Source organism: Suncus etruscus, chromosome 9 (genome assembly GCF_024139225.1).
Source record: "Suncus etruscus isolate mSunEtr1 chromosome 9, mSunEtr1.pri.cur, whole genome shotgun sequence".
Taxonomy (NCBI): Eukaryota; Metazoa; Chordata; class Mammalia; order Eulipotyphla; family Soricidae; genus Suncus; species Suncus etruscus.
In genome coordinates this window covers 7,753,512-7,775,608 of record NC_064856.1, presented here as the reverse complement: position 1 = coordinate 7,775,608, position 22,097 = coordinate 7,753,512, and the positions used below count along the sequence as shown (strand labels likewise).

General features: G+C 52.4%; 1 protein-coding gene across 1 annotated transcript; it reads left to right on the top strand.

The window, feature by feature from the left end:
• Positions 1–6,228: 6,228 nt before the first annotated feature.
• On the top strand, positions 6,229–22,059 carry HSPA12B (heat shock protein family A (Hsp70) member 12B). The gene is made up of 12 exons (XM_049779456.1): positions 6,229–6,284; positions 7,508–7,605; positions 8,658–8,782; positions 13,149–13,335; positions 13,652–13,756; positions 14,280–14,396; positions 16,447–16,621; positions 18,941–19,027; positions 19,297–19,401; positions 19,496–19,754; positions 20,098–20,201; positions 21,402–22,059. Exons 1-12 carry the CDS (start codon positions 6,242–6,244, stop codon positions 22,043–22,045), a joined length of 2,049 nt encoding a protein of 682 aa, XP_049635413.1. The 5' UTR covers positions 6,229–6,241; the 3' UTR covers positions 22,046–22,059.
• Positions 22,060–22,097: the final 38 nt, after the last annotated feature.

Sequence of the window (22,097 nt, the reverse complement as noted above, 5' to 3'; positions counted from 1 at the left end):
GGGGGTGTGTGTGGAAAGGATGTGAAGCAAACTTATGTGGGGGCTAGAGATGGATTTTTGGGGTGTGGGAGCTCCCCGAAACGTGGTCGCAGCAGCCCAGAAGGTGAGGAACTGAGTGTGGGGGTGGCGGGCAGCAGGAGTAGGGCAGCCCACCAAGATTGTTGTTTGTGTGCTCCCTGGCTGGTCCATGAGTCCACCAGGAGGCCAGCAGGGTGGGGCAGGATGTATGGGAAGAAAATTAGAGGCAGGGAAGGCTTCGGGGTCTCATACTGGCCCAGGGCTGGATGAAATAGACCACCACCACCATTACACACACACACACACACACACACACACACACACACACACACACACACACACACACCTGCGAACCTTCTGAAACAGCCTGGGCCAGGGCTGGATGAAATAGACCACCACCACCATTACACACACACACACACACACACACAAGCGCGCGCGCTAGCACGCACACACACACACGCACGCACACACACACACACACACACACACACACACACACCTGCGAACCTTCTGAAACAGCCTGGGCAATCCTTTCGGGCTGTGAACCAGCAGCCTGTGGCTCAGAATAGTGCTGATGCCTCTCTGGGACGTGCCCAGTGGGGTGCCCTGTAGAGAATGCTGGAGGGAGGGGTCCACTACAGCCTTGGGGGACGGACAGGAACAGGTCTGGGTGGGCTTTTTGTCCCCACAGAGGACAAGTGTGAGTGGAGCCCCGAAACTCTGCAGCACCACCGGGCCCCAGAGCTAAAGTATGGGGGCACTAGTATACAACTTTTATCTGCAGGGATAGATAGCTAGTGAGTCCATGCTGGGGTGGGGGGTAGGGTCTCAGGTCCCTGCTCAACCCATCTCGGTCCCCAATGACTGTTAGGTCATGCCTTTAGGGGAGATACCAGGGCAGAGGGCCACAGGGTGCTGAAGATCAGAGGTCAATCCAAGGCCAAGGCTGTGTCGGACTGTACGTAGGGTTAAGGGCCCAGCTGGGAGCAGGAGAGGGTCAGGTTAGGGCCAGCATGTGTTTGTAGCCAAAGAATGAAGTGACTTTGTGTGTAATTCACTCTGCCCCACCTAATTATTCACACACCCATCATCCTCCCCATCCGAGTTTAGGGCAAATCTACTGCTATTGGCTTCCTGCTGCAGACTCTGCCCTGGACATATCTTTGTAAAGCTGAATTTTCTCTGAGTCCCCATGATTAGCCTTTTCCTTCCATGTTTCTGGGCGAGTGGGGAGTGTATGTATGAGTAAGGGGTATCTCCAAGACCTACTAGATGTGATTGCTGTTGGTACGGCTGCTTCCCTCTCCATCTCTCCAGGAATAGGCAGGTCTTCCTCTCTCCCCAAAGAACCCCAAAGAACTTATGTATCTATAAGACCAACCATTTCTATAGAAAATTCCAAAATAAAAAAAGAAAGAAAATTCGGAGGTCAGAGCGATAGTACAAGGGTGTGCATGGTACAAGATCGTACAAGATTGTGTACATTTGCCTTGCACACAGCCAACCCAGGTTCCATCCCTGACATCCTGGTTTTCTGATCACTGTCAGAGTGATCCTGAGTGCAGAAGTAGAAATAAGCCCTGAGCACTGCCTGGTGTGTGTGTGTGTGTGTGTGTGTGTGTGTGAGAGAGAGAGAGAGAGAGAGAGAGAGAGAGAGAGAGAGAGAGAGAGAGAGAGAGAGAGAGAGAGAGAGAGAGAGAGAGAGAAGAAATAAAATTCTGGATCCACCCATGAATGGAAAGCATAAATCTATTCTCAACCCTGCCTTGGGTTTGGGGGAAATGGTTCAATAGACTGGGGCAAAGCTTTGCATTTGGGAGGTGCAGGTTCAGTCTCTTGTCATCACATGGTCCCCTTAGCACACAGAGCTGGGAGTAAATCCTGGGCACCAATGAGTGTGGCTCCAAACCAAAAGCAAACACAACACACTGCCTCTTTCAAACACGTTCCTTCCCTGGATGTAATTCTCACCAGTTTCCCCATGTGACCCATTTTACAAGAAAGGGCACTGAGGCACAAAGAGGTGACATGATGCACTGCAGCCCTGAGATTCCCATTAGGACACTCATGTATCACACACTTGGGACACACTTGGAGGGGGCAGACACCAGGACACGCTCCAGACTTTGGGAAATGACAGCCACATTGCTTGAATGGGGAGTCCAGGTTATGTGATGACTCCTGAGTTTCTTTTTCCTGGTGGCTTTAAATTGTTTCTCTTCCCAACGCAATAAAGTAGCCTTGGTCTAGAAAATCCAGTCAAATATTTCCCCAGCACTTCGTAGAGAATCTGGCGCAAGGAAATGGGCTTTTGCACAAGAATCCAAACAATGGATAAACAGGATTGCCAACTTTTCTCTGTGGTCTCTATTGAGTGACTGGTCGGCTGGTCTATGACAGCCACTGTCCCGGAAGGATAAACCCTCACTTGTAGTGCTGGGGTGTCACTATTCCCACCATGGCTGGTTTCAAGATGCCAGTATCGAGTGCAGCTTTCTGAAGTGGCATCCAGAAAACATGTTAGCAAGCTGGAGGGAACCACCCCACACTGTCTACTTTATCCCAGCTGAGCTCCTGCTCCTGCCTCTCAAGGCCCAGGCTCTCTCACACATTTGTTTTCCCCTTTCTCAGCACAGCCAACCTCTCTGTGAGTATCCACACAGCCCTCTCTACCAGATTCTGAGAAGACAGCAAAATTGACTGTCTGGAAATCTTCATGGCGATTCTCCTGGGAGTCTCCTGGGCACATCTGGGCTTCAGTCCATGATGGGATTAGGTTTTGTGAACAAGGGTGTGTGTGTGTGTGTGTGTGTGTGTGTGTGTGTGTGTGTGTGTGTGTACACCTCTGTATCCACCACTGTTCTGTTCACACTACTTTCTGAAAGGGTCACTAGCCACAGAGAGGGAGGTGGGTGGTTCACTTTTGTTGAGGGAGCCACCAGACCCAGTAGTCTTGAATTGGGTCCAGGGCCTGAGTTTCTAACAAGCCCCCTGAGCCCCAGACTGGGCAGGAAGTGCCACCATGCCTCCTATCTGCACACTGTGGGACTGAGGACAAATGCAACTGTTTTGAGGTCACACTAAGATCAAAGTTCCCAGTGACCTGGAGAATGCTGCCTCTAGCCTGGTGGCCAGAACTTCACAGAACTTCAGACAGCAACTCCAGTGAACTCCAGCTTAGAAACGAAACTAAAAACCTATCTCTCCTTGGCGTTTTCCCTTCCTCCAGCCAACTCCTTTCTCACCTACCAACTCCTGATCCCAGGCTGATTTCTCAGATGACAGCCTCGTTCCCTCCCACTCTGCTGACACTCCTCTAGGTAGACCTAACTCCTGTCTCTCCTGTCTCCACCAAAATGCGGCCCTGTCTAGGAAATTGGCTATATCCAGGGGCCAGAAAGAGAGCTATATTGTTAAGGCTACATGAAACATGCAGCATGCAGTAGGACCAAGTTGAAACTCTCACACACCCCCATCCCCTGAGCCAGTGAGGTGTGACCATGGGGTCACCCACAAAAAAAATACTGGCAGGATGATTTGGTGGTCCCTGACACCTCATCCCACGCAGCACTGCATTCTCACACCCTTCTTCACATTGGACCACCCAGCCCGGTTGGCTGAGTAGAGGATTAAAGGCATGGTCCAGAGCTCACTGCGCACCACGCAGTTGTCCCATCTCGTTAACATTCTCCAAGGTATCTCACTTCCCATCTTTCTCTGATCTTCATGGAAACCCAGATCTCAGTTTCTTTTTTTTTTGGGGGGGGGGTCACAACCGGCAGTGCTCAGGGGCTACTCCTGGCTCTACGCTCAGAAATCACACATGGCAGGCTCGGGGACCATATGGGATGCCGGGATTCAAACCACCATCCTTCTACATGAAAGGCAAACACCTAACCTCCATGCTATCTCTCCGGCTCCAGATCTCAATTTCTTGGGGTAGTGCTACTTCTTCTGCCCACCTGCATCCTCCCTTCCATTCCTCACTCTTTGCTCATCTTCACCACATATGACAGTGTATTCTCAAATACACATTACCTGCCTTACTGCGCCTCTCTCTCTCTCTCTCTCTCTCTCTCCCTCTCCCTCTCTTTCTCTCTCTCTCCCTCTCACTCACTTTTTTTTTTACTGTCTCTTTGAACCTGGGCCACACAGCATCTTACTCCTTGGCATGTTCTCTGCTTGGTCTCTGTATTTGGGGACTGTCTTCCTTGGTTCATCTCCCCCACCCCCCATATACTCCATCATATGCCCCTCTCAACCCTGTTCCTTCTTTGAGCAAGACAGTTTTACACAGGGGCCATCGAGGTGGCGCTAGAGGTAAGGTGTCTGCCTTGAAAGTGATAGGCCAAGGAAGGACCGTGGTTCGATCCCCCGGCATCCCATATGGTCCCCCCAAGCCAGGGGCAATTTCTGAGCACTTAGCCAGGAGTAACCCCTGAGCATCAAACGGGTGTGGCCCGAAAAATAAAAAAAAAAAGACAATTTTACACAACCCCAGAGCCTCTCCACATGTTCTCCAGCAATCCTGCTAGGACTTTTTTTTTTAATGTTGTTGGTTTTGTTTTGTTTTGGTTTGGTTTGGTTTTTGAGTCACACCCGACAGTGCTCAGGGGTTACTCCTGGCTCTATGCTCAGAAATCACTCCTGACAGGCTCGGGGGACCATATGGAATGCTGGGATTTGAACCACCATCCTTCTATATGCAAGGCAAATGCCCTACCTCCATGCTATCTCTCTGGCCCCGTATTGTTGTTGTTTTGATGAGGAAATTTAATTTGGGGAGGAGGGGAGAAGATTGGGCTACACTCAGTGGTGCTCAGGGGTCACTCCTGGTGAGGCTTGGGGGACATATGGGATGCTGGGGATTGAAGTGGGGTTGGCCACATGCAAGGCAAGCACCCTACCTGCTGTACTTTCTGTCACTGTCCTACCGATGTGAATCTCTAACTGCGTCCTTTGGCCTCCACTCTGGCTGAAGGTAATCAAGCTCCTGTCACTATCACTTAGATCTCTGCTGAAAGAACCCTTATTTCTATGTTGTCCTGAAAGCCCACCCACAGGGTCCAGAAGGATTTTTCAGATGCAGTTAATCCAGCCCTTCCCTCAACTTTCCCTCCTTGAACCTTTTTAATGAAGGCTGAGGGGCTTACTCCTGACTGTGCTCAGGGATCACTCCTGGATGGTGTGATAAGGGAGGGTGCTAAGGGTCAAAACAGGTTGCCTTCATGAAAGGCAGGTGTCCTACCCAATGTACTATTATTGCTTTGGTCCCTCTTCAAGCCTTGTCTTTTTTTTTTTTTTTTTTTTTTTTTGGTTTTGGGTCACAGCCGGCTGCGCTTAGGGGTTACTCCTGGCTCTATACTCAGAAATTGCCCCTGGCAGGTTCTGGGGACCATATGGGATGACGGGATTCAAACCACAGTCCTTTAGCATGCAAGGCAAATACCTTACCTTCATGTTATCTCTCCGGCCCCAAGCCTTTTCTTAATTTATTTTGTTTTGGTTTTGGGGCCACAACTGGATGTGTTCAGGTCTTACTCCTGGCTCTACACTCAGGAATCACTCCTGGTGGTGCTTGGAGGGCCATATGGGATGCCATGGATCAAAACCAGGTCGGTTATGTGCAAGGAGCTCTGGCCTCTCTTCAATCCTTTTAAGATGTTGTGTTGTCCTTCATGTAATAGTGTGTGCAGGGTGAGCCCAGCCCAAGCTAATCCCACTCTGCAGCTTATGATCTGCTCCTCTTTCTGTGCAGCTGGGATCCAGCTGTGACCTCCACAGCATCTTCTGTCACCTCAATTCTCTTGTGTGATCATCCACCAGAGTCCCTGGGGCAAGAGCCAGTGTCTCTTGGGGTCACTGGTGTCTGCCAGCATCTGGCCCAAAACAGGCACTCGAAACATTTCACAGCCTCCTGATCCAACACACAAAGATATCATTGAGACACACTGTCCAGGACAGCAGGATGGGAGTCTGAGATGGGATTAAGGGATTATTGCTCATTTTGGTGATGGGGGCAAGTTTCTTTTAAAAGTAGTTGTTAGGGAGTCAAATTGAAGAATTTACAAGATAAACAACACAAAGCCTGGGAGGTGCTTCAAAGGACTCCGGCCAAAAGTAAATAAATAGAATAAATGAACATTCAGTAAGGACATGAGGGAGCCAATCAATGCCATTCTGCCTGTTTGTTCCCTCTTCAGAGACAGGGCCTGCAAGGATGCTGGCTGTCCCGGAGATGGGCCTGCAGGGGCTGTACATCGGTAAGAGCCACTTCCATACTCGCCCATCAACTCACTCAGGTTGGCATGGCAGCACCCTTGGTCTGTCCAGGGTAACTGCCCCAGAAGTCCCTGAGAACCATTTTGTGTGTGTGTGTGTGTGTGTGTGTGTGTGTGTGTGTGTGTGTGTGTGTGTGTGTGTGTTTTCGGGGGCTGTGTTCACAGGATTGTGCATAGTCTGCATTCTTGAGTTGCGGGCGTGCGTGCTTGCCTGACTGTGGCCAGCCTGGGATCAGCTGTGGGCGATCTGTGGGGTGGGAAGCCAGCGGACGCGCCTCAGGAAGTCCATTCACAAAGACCTGGCAGGCTGGGCCCTTCCTTCCTGCCTCCCTTCCCAAGCTCATGCCGTGGCCACTGAGCCTCCCAAGCTGGACCTGGTGGCTGGGCCTAGGCCTGCACCAGCCATCTGAGAGCAGAGCACCCTGAGACTGGCCTTTCACATTCCTGCCTCTCATACATGTTCCCAGGGTGCGCCTAGGCCATAGAGGATGAAGACCTCTCCAAGGTTCAATGGCTGGGCCCTGGCCAGGGCCTGAAGCCAAGCAGGCCTGTGATTGTCTGTGGTCTTTACGCCAGACCCTATTTGACCTCCTGTCCTGCAAGAGAGGGAACCCTTTGCTATGGGCCTTAGCAAAGCCTACAGTGGGGGCATCAGCTCTCTGCTCTTGCCCTCCCCCTCAAGTCAAGGCTTGCTCCCACCAGATAGCTGCAGGGTTCACTACTCTCAGAAGCTTTTGAACACCCCTCGTCTCAGGACTGAACTGGGGGAGAGCCCCCCACCCCTGCCTCTTGATCCTCGCCAGGCTGCCAGCTGGGCCTGCCGTGGCCCCTGTGGAAAGGGAAGTGGGGACTCCTTCAGGTTCTAATTAGAACCATGTGGCTGAACTGGGAGGGGGCTGCCCCAGCCCCCACCTTCTCCTGGTTCCTTCAACCTCGACCCCCATCTCTCCTGCCTTCTCTCTCCGGACTCAGTCCCCTCCCACCAATGTTTCCCTCCTGCTGGGCTGGAAGGGTACCTGGGGAAAGAAGAAGAGACCCGTTTAAGGGTGCAGTTTCCCCTTCCAGGTTTCCTCTAAGTGGTAACAGGCTTTCAGAACCCCTGCCACTCCCCCTTCCCCAAAAGGAAAGCCTGAGGAGCCTTCTCAGGACCAGACCAGGGCCCCCTTCTAAGCCCCCACCCAGAGTGGCTTGTCCTGTATTTACAGGCTCCAGCCCAGACCGATCCCCCATCCCCAGCCCACAGGGCTCCCCAAGGACCCAGGACAGCTGTGGCATTGCCCCCCTCACACCTTCGCAGTCTCCGGTAAGTAGGGCTAGGGTTAGGGGGAGGTGTGGGTGGCTTGGATGGGGGTCCTGCTGTTCAGACAGAACCAAAAAGGCCACCGCCAGATTTCTGGCTGCTGTTTCCCAGATTTCTTAACTTGAGGTCAGCTCGGTTCTAGGGGTGAAAATTCTCCTAAAGGGAGCCCAACACTCCCCTCCAGGGACCATGGCTACTGATAATCTCAGGCAGATGTACTTATGTTTTCTAGGGAAAAGACACACCCAGTAGTGCTTTGGGGCTCCTCAAATCACACTGCTCCTTGGTGGCATGTGAGGGTTGGGGGAGTCTGCCATGAAGTGCTCTGAGGGAGGGGTCTCTGCTAGAATGTCTTCCCTGCCCACCCTCTTGCCACAAGTCTCTCTGGGAAAAACTTCAGTTTGCTCCAAAGTAGATTGGAAACAGAGGTTGATGTTTGGGGGTGATAAGACAGAACACCCCCTCTTCCCTGGGTCTCCCCACCAGGATGGCCTTCCCCTAGTGATCCAGCTTTGTCCTTAGGGGATCCAGGCCTGGCCTAGAGATGGCAGGGACCTCTCATCCGGGCCCAAGTTGCACTGAGGGGCCAAAGCAATAGTACAGAGGGAAGGACACTTGCCTTGCAACACAACTGACTGGGGTTTGGTTCCGGGCACCTCATATGGTCCCTGAGCACTACCAAGGGTGATTCGAGTGCAGAGCCTGGAGTAACCCCTGAGCACCTCTGAGTGTGCCCCAAAATCAAAAATTAAAAGTTGGATAGAGGCTGCTCAGGTCACTGGGACTTAGAACCACCTAGACACAGGCCTGTGTGTTTCCAGGGTTCCTGGGCATCAGTAAGGAAGTGACTTAAGGCTGAGGCTGAGGCAGCCCACACAGAGGGCAGGTAGAAGACAGGAGCTTCAACTCCAAACAGCATGGGGTCACCTGAGGGTTCAGCCTGGGAGTGAAGAGGGGGATCCAGGCAGGCAGCAGTGGAGGTGAGCTACACTGGTCCCAGGGTAGTCAGTTTACCCTAGCTCACTGGCCACTGATTCTAAGCCTTGCCCTTGCAGAAGCCTGAGGCCCGAGTCCCCCAGCCACCCCCCTTCTCTGTGGTGGTGGCCATCGACTTTGGCACTACATCCAGTGGCTATGCCTTCAGCTTCACCAGTGACCCCGAGGCCATCCACATGATGAGGTGAGAGCAGTCGGGCTGGGAGTCTGGGGAAATCCACATACTCTGGGCCTGGTCCCAGAAATATTTTATCTTAAAACTCCTTTCAGTCTTGGGTTCCTGAATGCAGACTAGAGCCCCCAGCCTTAACTGGATCAGTTCCCTGAGAAAGTGTGGCCTTTAAGATAGATAGATAGATAGATAGATAGATAGATAGATAGATAGATAGATAGATAGATAGATAGATAGATAGATAGATAATTATTAAATCATGGTGAAAAACAGTTAAGAAGTTGTTGAATTTTAGTCATACAATGTTCCAACACATCCCTTCACCAGCGTTCATTTCCTGCCACCAATTTTCCCAATTTCCTCCTTTCCTCACCCCCACCCCCAGCCTACCACTAGAACAAACCTCTCTCTCTCTCTCTCTCTCTCTCTCTCTCTCTCTCTCTCTCTCTCTCTCTCTCTCTCTCTCTCTCTCTCTCATTTTCCTCCAGTTTTTCCTTTTAGGCACTGTGGTTTGCAATATTGTTTCTGAGGGGTATCATGATGATCACTTTACTTTTTTTCAGCACCAGTTTTTATCCAGAGCAGTCATTACCAACTATTATTGCCAGTGGTCCCTTCTCTGGGTAGATTTCTTTTGTGTTCTTTCGTTTGTGCGAGGTTATGCCTAGGAGTATTCAAGGGCTACTCCCAGCTGGCTTGGTGTTCAGGGATCACTTCAGTGGCACCCCAGACACGATGGTACCAAGATCAAACCCAGGCCTCCTGCATGCGAGCATGAGCTTCCTCATTCTGAGTCTTGCCCCTGGCCTCTGGGCTTTGTTTTTCTTTTTATTTATTTATTTATTTATTTATTGTTTTTTTGGGTCATACCCAGCGGTGCTCAGGGGTTACTCCTGACTGTCTGCTCAGAAATAGTTCCTGGCAGGCACGGGGGACCATATGGGACAACGGGATTCGAACCAACCACCTTTGGTCCTGGATCAGCTGCTTGCAAGGCAAACGCCACTGTGCTATCTCTCCGGGCCCTATTTTTTTTATTTTTAATAGAAAAATATAACAGTTTGGAGAGATGACTCAAAGGGCAGAGCCCATTCTTTGCCGTCAGGAAGCCCAAGCTTGAGCTCTGACACTACTGGGGCCCATAAGCATCCCTGGATGAGGCCCCAAAAACAAAACAAAGAAGACAGAGGGGCTGGAGAGATGATATAGTGGGTAAGATGCTTGCCTTGCATGAAGCTGATTCAAGTTTGATCCCTAGTATCCCATATGGTCCCTTGAGTCCAACAGGAGTGACTCTGAGTAAAGAGCCAGGAATAAGTCCTGATCATCACTGGGTATGGCCCCCAGATAAAAAAAAAATAGACAAATCTCATTCTAGTTTATACATAAACACATATACCTATGTACATAGTTTTTAATTAAAGTGGGATAGCCACCTTGCCTTATTTTGCAGCTATTTTATATCAGTACCAGAATGTTATGACTTTCGAACAGCTGATTCAGTGTCTCCATTCCATTGCCCAGAGTTTAGGGTCTTAACTGTCCTCTAAATTTTCCACTCTTACACAATACAAATTCTTCTGTGTATTACTCAAAAATAAATAACCTGCTTTGAAAACTTGTGCTGGGGTTTCCAGGGGGCATTCCCAATGTGCAACATCTCAAAAAAAAAAAAAAAAAAAAGGAAGAAGAATCATAAGATCAGAAGGTGCACTGAGAGAACAGCCACCAACATTTTTGGGAAAAGATGTTTAAAAAACCATTTTCGTGAGGCTGGAGCATTAGCACAGTGGTAAGGTGTTTGCCTTGCACGCATTCAACCCCAGATGGACCCCGGTTCAATTCCTGCATCCCATATGGTCTCCCAATGCTGCCAGAAACGATTTCTGAACACAGAACCGGGGGTAATCCCGGACCATCTCCACCAGGTGTGACCCAAACCCTCCCCCATCAAAAAAAAATCTGAGGGTTTGGAGTGATAGTAAAATGGGAGTATAATGGGTAGAGCAATTGCCTTGCACACAACTAACTGGGTTTGATACCTAGCATTCCATATGGTCCCCTGAGCACTGAATGTGGAGCCAGGGTTAACCCTTAAGCTTCACCAAGTGTGGCTCGAAAGCAAGAAAAACAAAAACCCACTCAATGCTATTTAGTTTTGTTTTTTTTTTGTTTTGTTTTTGTTTTGTTTTTGTTTTGTTTTGTTTTTTTGCTAGTTTTGTTTAACTTATTTATTGGGGTTACAACCTCTCAAGCAGTGCTCAAGAGGCCAAGGTTGTCAGTGCAAAACTCTGAGGATGGGATGCTGCCTGGGTCCTGAGGTGCCAGGAATACCCAGGCTACATGATGTTGGTGGTGGTCTCCAGGGCTGCCCCTAGTGATGGTCAGAGGTCCATGTGGTAACAGGACTGGAACCCACATAGAACTGTGATACTATTTCCTAGTCCCATGAGTTTTGTCCCCCTGAGACTTTTTGTTTGTTTGGCTGTTTTTTTTTGTTTTGTTTTGCTTTGTTTTGGTTTGGTTTTGGTTTTTGGGCCACACCCAGCGGTGCTCAGGGGTTACTCCTGGCTGTCTGCTCAGAAATAGCTCCTGGCAGGCACGGGGGACCATATGGGACAGCGGGATTCGAACCAACCATCTTTGGTCCTGGATCGGCTGCTTGCAAGGCAAACACCGCTGTGCTATCTCTCCGGGCCCGTTTGGCTGTTTTTTATTTGTTTGTTTTTGGGGCACACTCAGCGGTGCTCAGGGGTACTTCTGGATATCTGCTCAGAAATCACTCCTGGCAGGCACAGGGGACCATATGGGATACCAGGATTCGAACCACCTTTGGTCCTGGGTCATCTGCTTCCAAGGCAAATGCCCTACCACTATGCTATCTCTCTGGACCTCTCCCCTGAGACTTTTAATGTATCTGATGGAACTGCAGTAATAGAGATGTAAAAGATCCCAGAGCTCCCAACTCAGACTGAAATCATGGACCTTCCCTGGGGCATGGGAGATTGTTGACAAGAATGGAAAGAGAGATTGAAGGGTCACTGTCTCCAGAAGATACTAGGGGCTTCATTTGCGTGAGCTTGGCCTGTCCTTTCTCTGCTCCCTTCACATCCACCAGGAATTTGCAACCCTCAAGGAGCAGCTGGAAGATCACACACACACACACACACACACACACACACACACACACACACACACACCAGCATGGTTGTCAGCACACAAAGCTGAAGCCAAGCTGTGGGGGTGACAGCACATGGGAACTATTGTCACCTCTTCCAAAGCCCTGCCTTCCAGCCTGACTAGCCAACATGTCCTGTTATTTCAGTGTCCTTAATATCTCTGAATCATGGGCCAGAAAGATAGCACAAGAGTAAAACCCTTGATTGACATATGGCTAAATCCCTGAGCACAGAGCCAGGAGTAAGACTTTAGTATTGCAGGGTATGCCCCCCCCCCAAATCTAGAGATTTCTACAACAATCACCCTTCAGATCAGCCCCCATCACTATCCTGGATCGGTGGAATATCCCCCATCTACTTTTCCTTCTACTTCTTCCCTCCTCTACAGTTTGCTTCAGAGGGTACCAAGGATATTTCTAAAGGCAAAAATAGTCAGTCACACTTAAAATGCACCAAAACAGAATTCAGATTCACCTTTCAGGGGTCTCCTTATCTGTTATTAACATTCCTGTCTTCCTTTTTCTCCTGCTGCACACGGAAGCAACCTACAACCAGTCCTCCCTGCTGGTATCTTCCATACCTCTGATCTTTGACACATGCTGTTTCTCTGCCTGGATTCCCAGCTTGTGCCACCAAAAGTAACCACTTGGCTCGGAGTGTCTGGGTATCAAAAAAGGGAAGGGTTTACCAGGACATGGAGCCAGGTTGGAAACTCTGAGCAGGGGCCTCGAAGATTCCTATTGATAAGGAGGTTTGTATTCTTAGGTTTTGGGGCCCTGCCAAGAGAAGCAGTGAACTGGAGAGGTGGGGGAAACAGTGATTGGGAAAAGACAGGAAGGAAGTTGTAAGGGCAAGAGCCCTAGAGGAGGGTGTCTGGTTGGCTGGGGATCCAGGCTTCCTTTTCTAGTAAAGAATTAGGGAGATGAACTCCAAGAAAGTGAGTACCTCACAGAGGAAGGAGGAGTGGGGTGCCGAGGAAAAGGGTGTGTGTGTAGAAGGGGTCCCCCTCCCAAGCATCATTTATGGACATCTAAGTAGACCTGAAATGCCATCTTCAAACATTTGAGTCCCACTTTATAGTTGGGAGGCTGGAGGCCAAGCAGCCTGTGCACATCTACAGATCTCTGGGTCCGCGCCCCAAAAGGAAAAATATTGTCAGCACTGACCATCCGCTCGGTTCGCGCCCTGTTCATCCGCAGGAAATGGGAGGGCGGGGACCCAGGCGTCGCCCACCAGAAGACCCCCACCTGCCTGCTGCTGACCCCGGAGGGCGCCTTTCACAGCTTTGGCTACACCGCCCGCGATCACTACCACGATCTGGACCCCAAGGAGGCCCGGGAGTGGCTTTACTTCGAAAAATTCAAGATGAAGATCCACAGCGCCACTGTGAGTTCCACTGCGACTCGCTGGATCCAGGACTTGGCCAGGACCTGGGAGCAGCAAGATGTCAGGGCTCCCCGGGTGGGCGGGGCTCTTGTGGGCGGGGCTACGGGAAGAAGGAAATCTGGTTGGGCGGTGCTGTGGATGGGGGCGGGTCTTGTCTGGTTATGGGCGGGGCTTGGTCCACACTAGCTGGCAATGCAGATGCTGGGAGTCGACAGGATGGGCATCCCTGGGAAATGGGGCGATTTTATGAGAGAAGCCAGAAAATGGAGGAGCGTGACAGCCTCCTACTACAGAGCCCTCCTGTATCCTCCACCAGGATCTCACCTTGAAGACTCAGCTGGAGGCAGTAAACGGAAAGGAAATGCCTGCCTTGGACGTGTTTGCCCATGCCTTGCGCTTCTTCAAGGAGCATGCCCTCCAGGTGCGTTGCCCAGGTGGGCTGCACCCCCAGATTCCTTTGCACCTACCCACTTCTGCTCAGCTCAGCCCCTCAGCCCACTTTCATCCGTCTTCTGGCTATCTGCTGTCAGAAGTCATCTACAAGTGGGACTCTTCCTACCTGTCAGTGCCCATATCACTCCATACATAGGGGTAGAGGGAACTGTGAAGAGTGGAGGGGCGCTGTTAGAGAAATTTTTTTTTTGGTTTTTGGGTCACACCCGTCAGCACTCAGGGGTTCCTCCTGGCTCTACGCTCAGAAATCGCTCCTGGCAGGCACAGGGGACCATATAGGATGCCGGGATTCGAACCACTGTCCTTCTGCATGCAAAGCAAATGCCCTACCTCCATGCTATCTCTTCGGCCCCCCGTTAGGGATTCTCTCGACTTAGCTGGGAACCCCCACCCAGGACTTGATAACTTCCCTTAGCTCCTACAAAGGGCTAGAGACACCCCCCCAAAAAACCAAGTCAGCAGTTGTCCCTAACTGACCCTTCCTGGTCTAGGAGCTGCGTGAGCAGTGCCCATCACTGCCAGAGAAGGACACGGTGCGCTGGGTGTTGACGGTGCCCGCCATCTGGAAACAGCCAGCCAAGCAGTTCATGCGGGAAGCTGCCTATCTGGTGAGGCTCTGCACTAGATCTGTGACCTCTGCTCAGGAGGGCCCTGAGAACAGACCCCACACCCTATTGCCCTTGAGACCAGAGTCATCCTGAAAAGTCCTCCAGGTTCTCCTCACCGGAGGGATGTTGCCATTCAGAGAGGTGTGGAACCTGCAGGAAGAGGTTAACAGGGCAATGGGTGCAGTCCTGACCAGGTTGGCCAGCACCTAAGCCAGCTGCAGAGCCCAAGAATAGTGGGGTGGGAAGATTCTCATCCTGTGAACTCTGGCTCTAACAAGAAAGGAGAATAATGGGAGCAGGACAGGAGAAAGAACTGAGTGGGGCTATGGTCTCAATCAGAGACTAACCTCGTGGAGCGCTAAGGGGGTTGGCCATAGTAAGGTCAGGGAGAAGATTTCTGTGTATCTTTACCAGTCTGTCCTGATTACTGGCAGAGCTGATGAAGGCGAATGAGGGGGCCTCTCCAAGCTCCCCTTCAGCTTAGAGTTGAAATTCTCCAAAGAAGGAGTAGCTAGGAGTCCCTGGCATCCTTCACTCCCAGTGGCTGTGTACTATTTATGACACTAAAATACCCGCTCCTCTGGCATCTGTCTTCACAGGAACCCTGCCAGGACAGGGAGTGGTGGTGGAGGAGGAGGGAGGGCCATGCCCTGGAATTTCTTGGGCAGAGAAAATAAGACCATAAAACTATGCAGGGAGGAGACTGTCATCGATATTTGTTGGTCTTTCTGCCATCAGAGCTGTCCCAAGGTCTCAAGAAAAGAGGGGTGCAGCTCAGTCACCCTGTACTCCAGGGGACTTAGGGGTAACAGGTAGGAGATAGAACTTTCCAAAGCAAGTCTCAGTGCTGGGTTATTCTAGGACCTCCTACAGGAACCTCAGGCCTCAGAGGACCCCTGCCCCCAAGGACATCAGGACCTCAACCCTCCATCATATACCTGTTGGCTAGGCATACTTCCTTCAGAGACCAGGATGAAAGCAAGGCTGTGCCCCACTAGAACAAACACTGCCCCCCTCAGTGCTCTCCAGCCAGTGTACCCACCCTGCTTCCTCCCACACTGTTCCCTGCCTGTCTGCTCAGGAAGGGCTGGCCTTGGCAGGAAGTGGACATGCCCACCCCTTCCCATCCTCCACCTGGTCTGGACCTGAGGATGACAACAGTCATGACTACCTCTCATGAGGGTCCCCCCCCCTTTACCTGGAACAGAATCTATGCCTGAGAATCTCCTCCTCATGGGTCTGTTGTGGTGCTGGGAATTTCCCCTTTTTCTTCATTTTCTTTCTTCTTTCCTAGAATAGTGTCCTGACAGGGAAGGCCAGACACACCCCAGACCACACTGTTTAGGGTTTTTAGTTTTCCCTTGACCACACACTGCAGTGCTCAGGAGTTACTCTGACCTTGTGCTCAGGGGTCACACCTGGCAGTATTGGGGAGACATGAGGTGATGATAGAACTGGGGTTAGCTACATGCAAGGCAAGCACTTTAATCTCAGTACTATCTCTCCACCCCCTGAATATTATCAAATACAACATATTTTTATAGGGGAAGAGTTAGAGGGACTACACTTTATGGGGCTCAGAGTTACTCCTGGCTCTGTGTTTGAGGGTCATTCCTGGAAGAATTCTGGGGATCATATACAGTGCAAGGGAATGGGACCGACATCAGCTGCATGCAACTCAAGTGCCTTAACCATTGTTGTGTCTCTCCAGCCTGCCCAAGCAAACACTGTACTAGTCTCTACCCTCTGCCCAACTGTACTTTGCTGGGCCCTGACCCCCCCCCCACTGAACTTTTGGAGGGGCACTGTAGGTTTTCACTATGTCCAGGGCCTCTTCCTGCTATGTGCCATCCTTGGCCAAGGTCATGGCTCTCCCAAGCCTTTTGCCACATTCAGTGATGTAGTCTAGAGGGCTCTGAAATGCCCAGGATGGCAGGGTGTGCTGCAGGGAAAGTGGGGCCCCAGAGACCTCGGTCCCAGCTTAGGCAAGCATCTTAGGAGTAACAGCCCCTAAAACTCCATCTCCCTCCCCCCGGCCCCTCATCCTCAGGCTGGCCTAGTGTCCAGAGAGAATGCAGAGCAGCTCCTCATCGCACTGGAACCCGAGGCGGCCTCTGTCTACTGCCGCAAACTCCGACTGCACCAACTCCTGGACCTGAGCAGCCGGGCCCCGGGCAGCGGGCGCCTGGGTGAGCGCCGGTCCATCGATTCCAGCTTCCGCCAAGGTGAGCTGCCCCAGGGCCCTGGCGAGACTGGGGGTGCAAAGAGGGGCACAATGTCACAGAGACTGGTTCCTGGTATGCAATCTGAAGGAGGAGGCACAACCATAATCTGGGCAGTGGGGTGGGATGGGGATATCTGATGGTGAACCTTTCTCAACGGGACCACTATATGCACAGTGAGATTCAGTCTAGCGCAGAGTCTAGGAGTGAGGAGAGACACCCCCAACCGTGGAGTGAGGCGCCAAGGTGCTGATAGAGGGGAACTGGTCCACACTCAGCCCAGAGAGATCTCCAGTTTATCTCCCCCACATTTGTTTCATTTGGGCCACTCGCAGCAGTATTTAGGTTTAGAGATACCTCTGTTTTCAGGAATCATTCCTGGCCGTACTTTGGGGACCATATGGGGTGCTGGAAATTGAACCTACATTGGCTGTGTGCCCCATACTATCTCTCTGGTCCCTCCAGTTTTCCCTTAAACAGCCCCAGAATTAGCTGCCCTGAGCACCTAGTGCCAGGACCTTCGTACAGCTCTGCCAATCCTGGTCACTTTCATAGCTACCCTGCCACAGCACCTCCAAACCCTCCTTACCTGATTGGCCACAGCCTGAGCCCTCTTGCATTTTGTTTGTTTGTTTGTTTGTTTGGGGACACACACAGCAGTGCTCAGGGGTTACTCTTGGCTCTGCACTGAGAAGTTACTCCTGACATGCTCTAGAGACCATATGGGATGCTGGGATTGAACCCAGGAAGGCAGCGTGCAAGGCAAAAGCCCTACCTATGGTGCTATCGTCCGGCCCTGCTCTCCTGCTTTAAGATAAGGTTGGACTGGGCCAGAAAAATGACTGAATACATGCTTTTTGCCTGTGGAACTCCAAATTCGATTTCCAGCATTGATTATGATTCTTTGAGCACCTGGGAGGGGCCCTGAGCACCACACAGCAGGTGTGACCCAATATTTAAAAAAACAAAGGAAGGGGCCCGGAGAGATAGCACAGCGGTGTTTGCCTTGCAAGCAGCCGATCCAGGACCAAAGGTGGTTGGTTCGAATCCCGGTGTCCCATATGGTCCCCCGTGCCTGCCAGGAGCTATTTCTGAGCAGACAGCCAGGAGTAACCCCTGAGCACCGCCGGGTGTGGCCCAAAAACCAAAAAAAAAAAAAAAAAAAAAAAGGAAGGAGCAGGTATGGCATTTGCCTTGAACATGGCAGATACGGGGTTGCTTTTTTTTTTTAAACTTTATTTACTTATTAATTGATTAATTGATTGGTTTCTGGGCCACACCCAGGGGCACTCAGGTGCTACTCCTGGCTCTGCACTCACAAATCACCCCTGACCCCTGCCAAGAGGGATTTCTGGGGCCAGAGGGCTGGAGAGATAGCATGGAAGTAGGGCATTTGCCTTGCATGCAGAAGGACGGTGGTTCAAATCCTGGCATCCCATCTGGTCCCCCGAGCCTGCCAGGAACGATTTCTGAGCGTAGAGCCAGGAGTAACCTCTGTGTGCTGCCGAGTATGGTTCCCTAAACATCCCTGAGCACAAAGCAAGGAGTAAGCCCTGAGCACAGCCAGGTGTGGACCAAATTATAAAAAATTAAAATGGAAGGCAAGATCCAGTATCCCCCCTCCCCAGCTGTCACCAGCAAGTGTTTCTCCAGGGCGACTAGACATTACCGTATTGTGTTTCCCTGGCCCTCTTGGGGTTCAGCACTGAATCCTTCAGTTAGGGAGAACAGGTTTCAGAGGTACTGGCTGCTCCAGGTGTTCTTGGAGGATTTTGGAAGGATTATGGTGTTAAACGTGGTGGTTGAAAGGACAGGAGATGGTGGAATGAGCTCCAGAGCATGCTTTGCCTGCGGAAGGCCTGGGATTGATTGATCCAGGAACTATAGTTCCTGGAGCATCTGAGTAGCATCTCGTATAAGGCTTGAGCATCGCTGAGTGTGAGAAAGAGAGAAAGAAAATGAGAAAGTGGAAAAGGGAGCAAAGATGGGAAGGAAGGATAAAAAAGGAGGGTAATGATTCCGGAGTGGTAGGAATAAAAGCAGGTAAGGTCTTTCATACAATAGACCCAGGTTTAAGCAATCCTCAGCACTCCATATGATTCCCAAGTCCTGCTAGGATTGATACCTGAATGCAGAGCCAAGAGTAAGCCCTGAACAACAAGTGCAGGCAAAAAAAAAAAAAAGAAGAAGAAGGAAGGGAAGGAGGGAAGGAGGGAGAGTGAAGGATGGAGGAAGGGTTGGAGGGAGGGTAGAAGGAAAGAAGGAAGGAAAGAAGGAAGGAGGGCAGGCCTGTCTATTCACCATCATGTTCTCAACTCCCAGCTCGAGAGCAGCTGCGAAGGTCCCGACAGAGCCGCACGTTCCTGGTGGAGTCGGGAGTTGGAGAGCTGTGGGCTGAGATGCAAGCAGGTGGGGAGGTGGGAGGGGGGGAGGCAAGGGGTGGTGGTGATAAGAGAACATTCTGGAAACTAGCTCCGGCCTAATGAGACCAACAGCCTCAGCCCCACCCCACACATAGCACATTCCTATCACCCATTCCTCCTGGAGTGTGTGTCTCCATGGATGCAGATACAGAACCTGAAGTTAACTCTTCAACCCTCCCAGTACACAGAGACAGAGACACAGACAGACACACACACACCTCTGGCCAATCTGAATCTGTGTCCTGCTCACCGCAGGAGACCGCTACATGGTCGCCGACTGCGGGGGAGGCACGGTGGACCTGACGGTGCACCAGCTGGAGCAGCCCCACGGCACCCTCAAGGAGCTCTACAAGGCCTCGGGTAAGTGTCAGCAGGTCGCCCTGTCTCTCCACCGTCCCCTGGTGGCCGGACTGGCGCTGACCGCTCCCTCCGCTGGGACCCCACCCACCCCCAGGAGGCCCCTACGGCGCGGTGGGCGTGGACCTGGCCTTCGAGGAGCTGCTGGGCCGCATCTTCGGGAAGGACTTCATTGCCACCTTCAAGAGGAAACGGCCGGCCGCCTGGGTGGACCTGACCATCGCCTTCGAGGCCCGAAAGCGCACGGCAGGGCCACACCGCACCGGGGCACTCAATATCTCGCTGCCTTTTTCCTTCATTGATTTCTACCGCAAACAGCGTGGCCACAATGTGGGGACAGCGCTGCGCAGGAGCAGGTGGGCCCCGAAAGGCTCCGGAGGATTGCTGACGGGGGTGAGAGTGTGGTCCCGAGGGGGAAGAAACATGCGGCACGGTTCATACTTCAGACATACTTCGTAGCCCGCACACTCTATAGTCCACACCTAAACTTCATATTCTGCACATATATTCTATACATACACTCTATATAAATATAGTCACATTCAATGCTCTTGGCTCTTCTGCCTCAGACGAAAAGAGCCTTGTTTCTCACGCCAAGAGCAGGCACAGATTAAAACCTTCAAAAGAGGGAGATTGGGTCAGATCCCAGGCACCTTGGCAGACCCTGACCCCAGGTCCCTGCCCCTTCGACTCCCACAGCGTGAACTTCGTGAAGTGGTCCTCCCAAGGCATGCTCAGGATGTCCTGTGAGGCCATGAACGAGCTCTTCCAGCCCACAGTCAGCAGCATCATCCAGCACATAGGTGAGCCTCTCTCTCCCCTTTACCCCTAACTCAGCTTCCAGCCACACACCCACACACTCCCCTTTGGAACTGGGACTCCCATACACCCCTTTGCTGGAAGGAAACCCAAAATACTCTGGAACTCCTGGAAGAGGCAGGGGAGCAAGGGTATCAACTTTGGGGGCCCTGGGCATATCCGGGAACCTCTTGCTGGTGCCTCCATTTCCCTATTCACACAGTGGAGTTTTAGCATAGATTCTTCCAAAACATATCACTAAGGATTTATCAGTAAGGATCAGTAGGCAAGAGTACAACCGGTAAAATACTTGCCTGGCAGGCTGTCAACTCCGATTTGATTTCTGGCCTCACCTAAGATCCCCTGAGCACTATCAGGGATCTCTCCAGAGCAAAGAGCCAGAAGTAACTGTTGTCTTAATATAAATTAAAGAGTCTTGGGCCCGGAGAGATAGCACAGCGGCGTTTGCCTTGCAAGCAGCCGATCCAGGACCAAAGGTGGTTGGTTCGAATCCCGTGTCCCATATGGTCCCCCGTGCCTGCCAGGAGCTATTTCTGAGCAGACAGCCAGGAGGAACCCCTGAGCACCGCCGGGTGTGGGCCTCCCCCCAAAAAAAGAGTCCTTGGTTGGTGTGGTAATGGTGAGGCCTTTCTCAGGTAGGCCCAGCTCCTGTAGCCCCTATAGTCTGTCCGGACGGTCTGAAGATCACAGGGTGAGGGCGGAGAGATTCCCAAAGCAGTCAGATGAAGCTGCAGGAGTCAGCCAGCTTTATTTCACGGTCCCTACCGCCATGCACAGCTCCTCACCTGGCCTCTATACTAAGCCTTTTCCTAGCAGCTACTTTTCTACTCCTTCTGGCTCTCTCGGCCTCTGTCTCTGTCAGCTGCTTTTTCCAGGTTTCCTAACTGGCTTCTAGGCTAACCAACTAACTCCCCTTGGCGATGCCAGTTAACTCCTAACCCAATGAGCACAGTTCTTGACACACAGCAAGCCAGCACTGAATAAGCCACTTAACTTCATAAGCGAGGTCCTCCACCCTGTGGATGATGGGCAGGGAGGAGAAAGGCAGAGCCCACCATGCCAGCAGCCCAGAAGACCGGTCTCTGGCCATCCATGGGGCTGGCTCCCTTTCGGGCCTGCCCTCTCTTCTCTGCAGGCACCCCCGACTCACCCCCTCTTCCTTCCACCCTCCCCTGCTCCCCCAGAGGCCCTGCTGGCCAAGCCCGAGGTGGAGGGCGTGAAGCTCCTGTTCCTGGTGGGCGGCTTCGCCGAGTCGGCCGTGCTGCAGCAGGCGGTGCACTCGGCGCTGGGCCCCCGCGGGCTGCGCGTGGTGGTGCCGCACGACGTGGGGCTGACGATCCTCAAGGGCGCCGTGCTGTTCGGCCAGGCGCCGGGCGTGGTGCGGGTGCGCCGCTCGCCGCTCACCTACGGCGTGGGCGTGCTCAACCGCTTCGTGGCCGGCCGCCACCCGCCCGACAAGCTGCTGGTGCGCGACGGCCGCCGCTGGTGCACCGACGTGTTCGAGCGCTTCGTGGCGGCCGAGCAGTCGGTGGCGCTGGGCGAGGAGGTGCGGCGCAGCTACTGCCCCGCGCGCCCGGGCCAGCGCCGCGTGCTCATCAACCTGTACTGCTGCGCCGCCGAGGACGCGCGCTTCATCACCGACCCGGGCGTGCGCAAGTGCGGCGCGCTCAGCCTGGAGCTCGAGCCCCAGGGCGGCGCCCCCGAGGCCCCCGGCCGCCGCGAGATCCGCGCCGCCATGCAGTTCGGGGACACGGAGATCAAGGTCACCGCCGTGGACGTCAGCACCAACCGCTCGGTGCGCGCCTCCATCGACTTTCTCTCCAACTGACGCGGCCGGCGGCTCCACGGAGGGACCCCCGCCCCGACGGCACTGGGGAGCC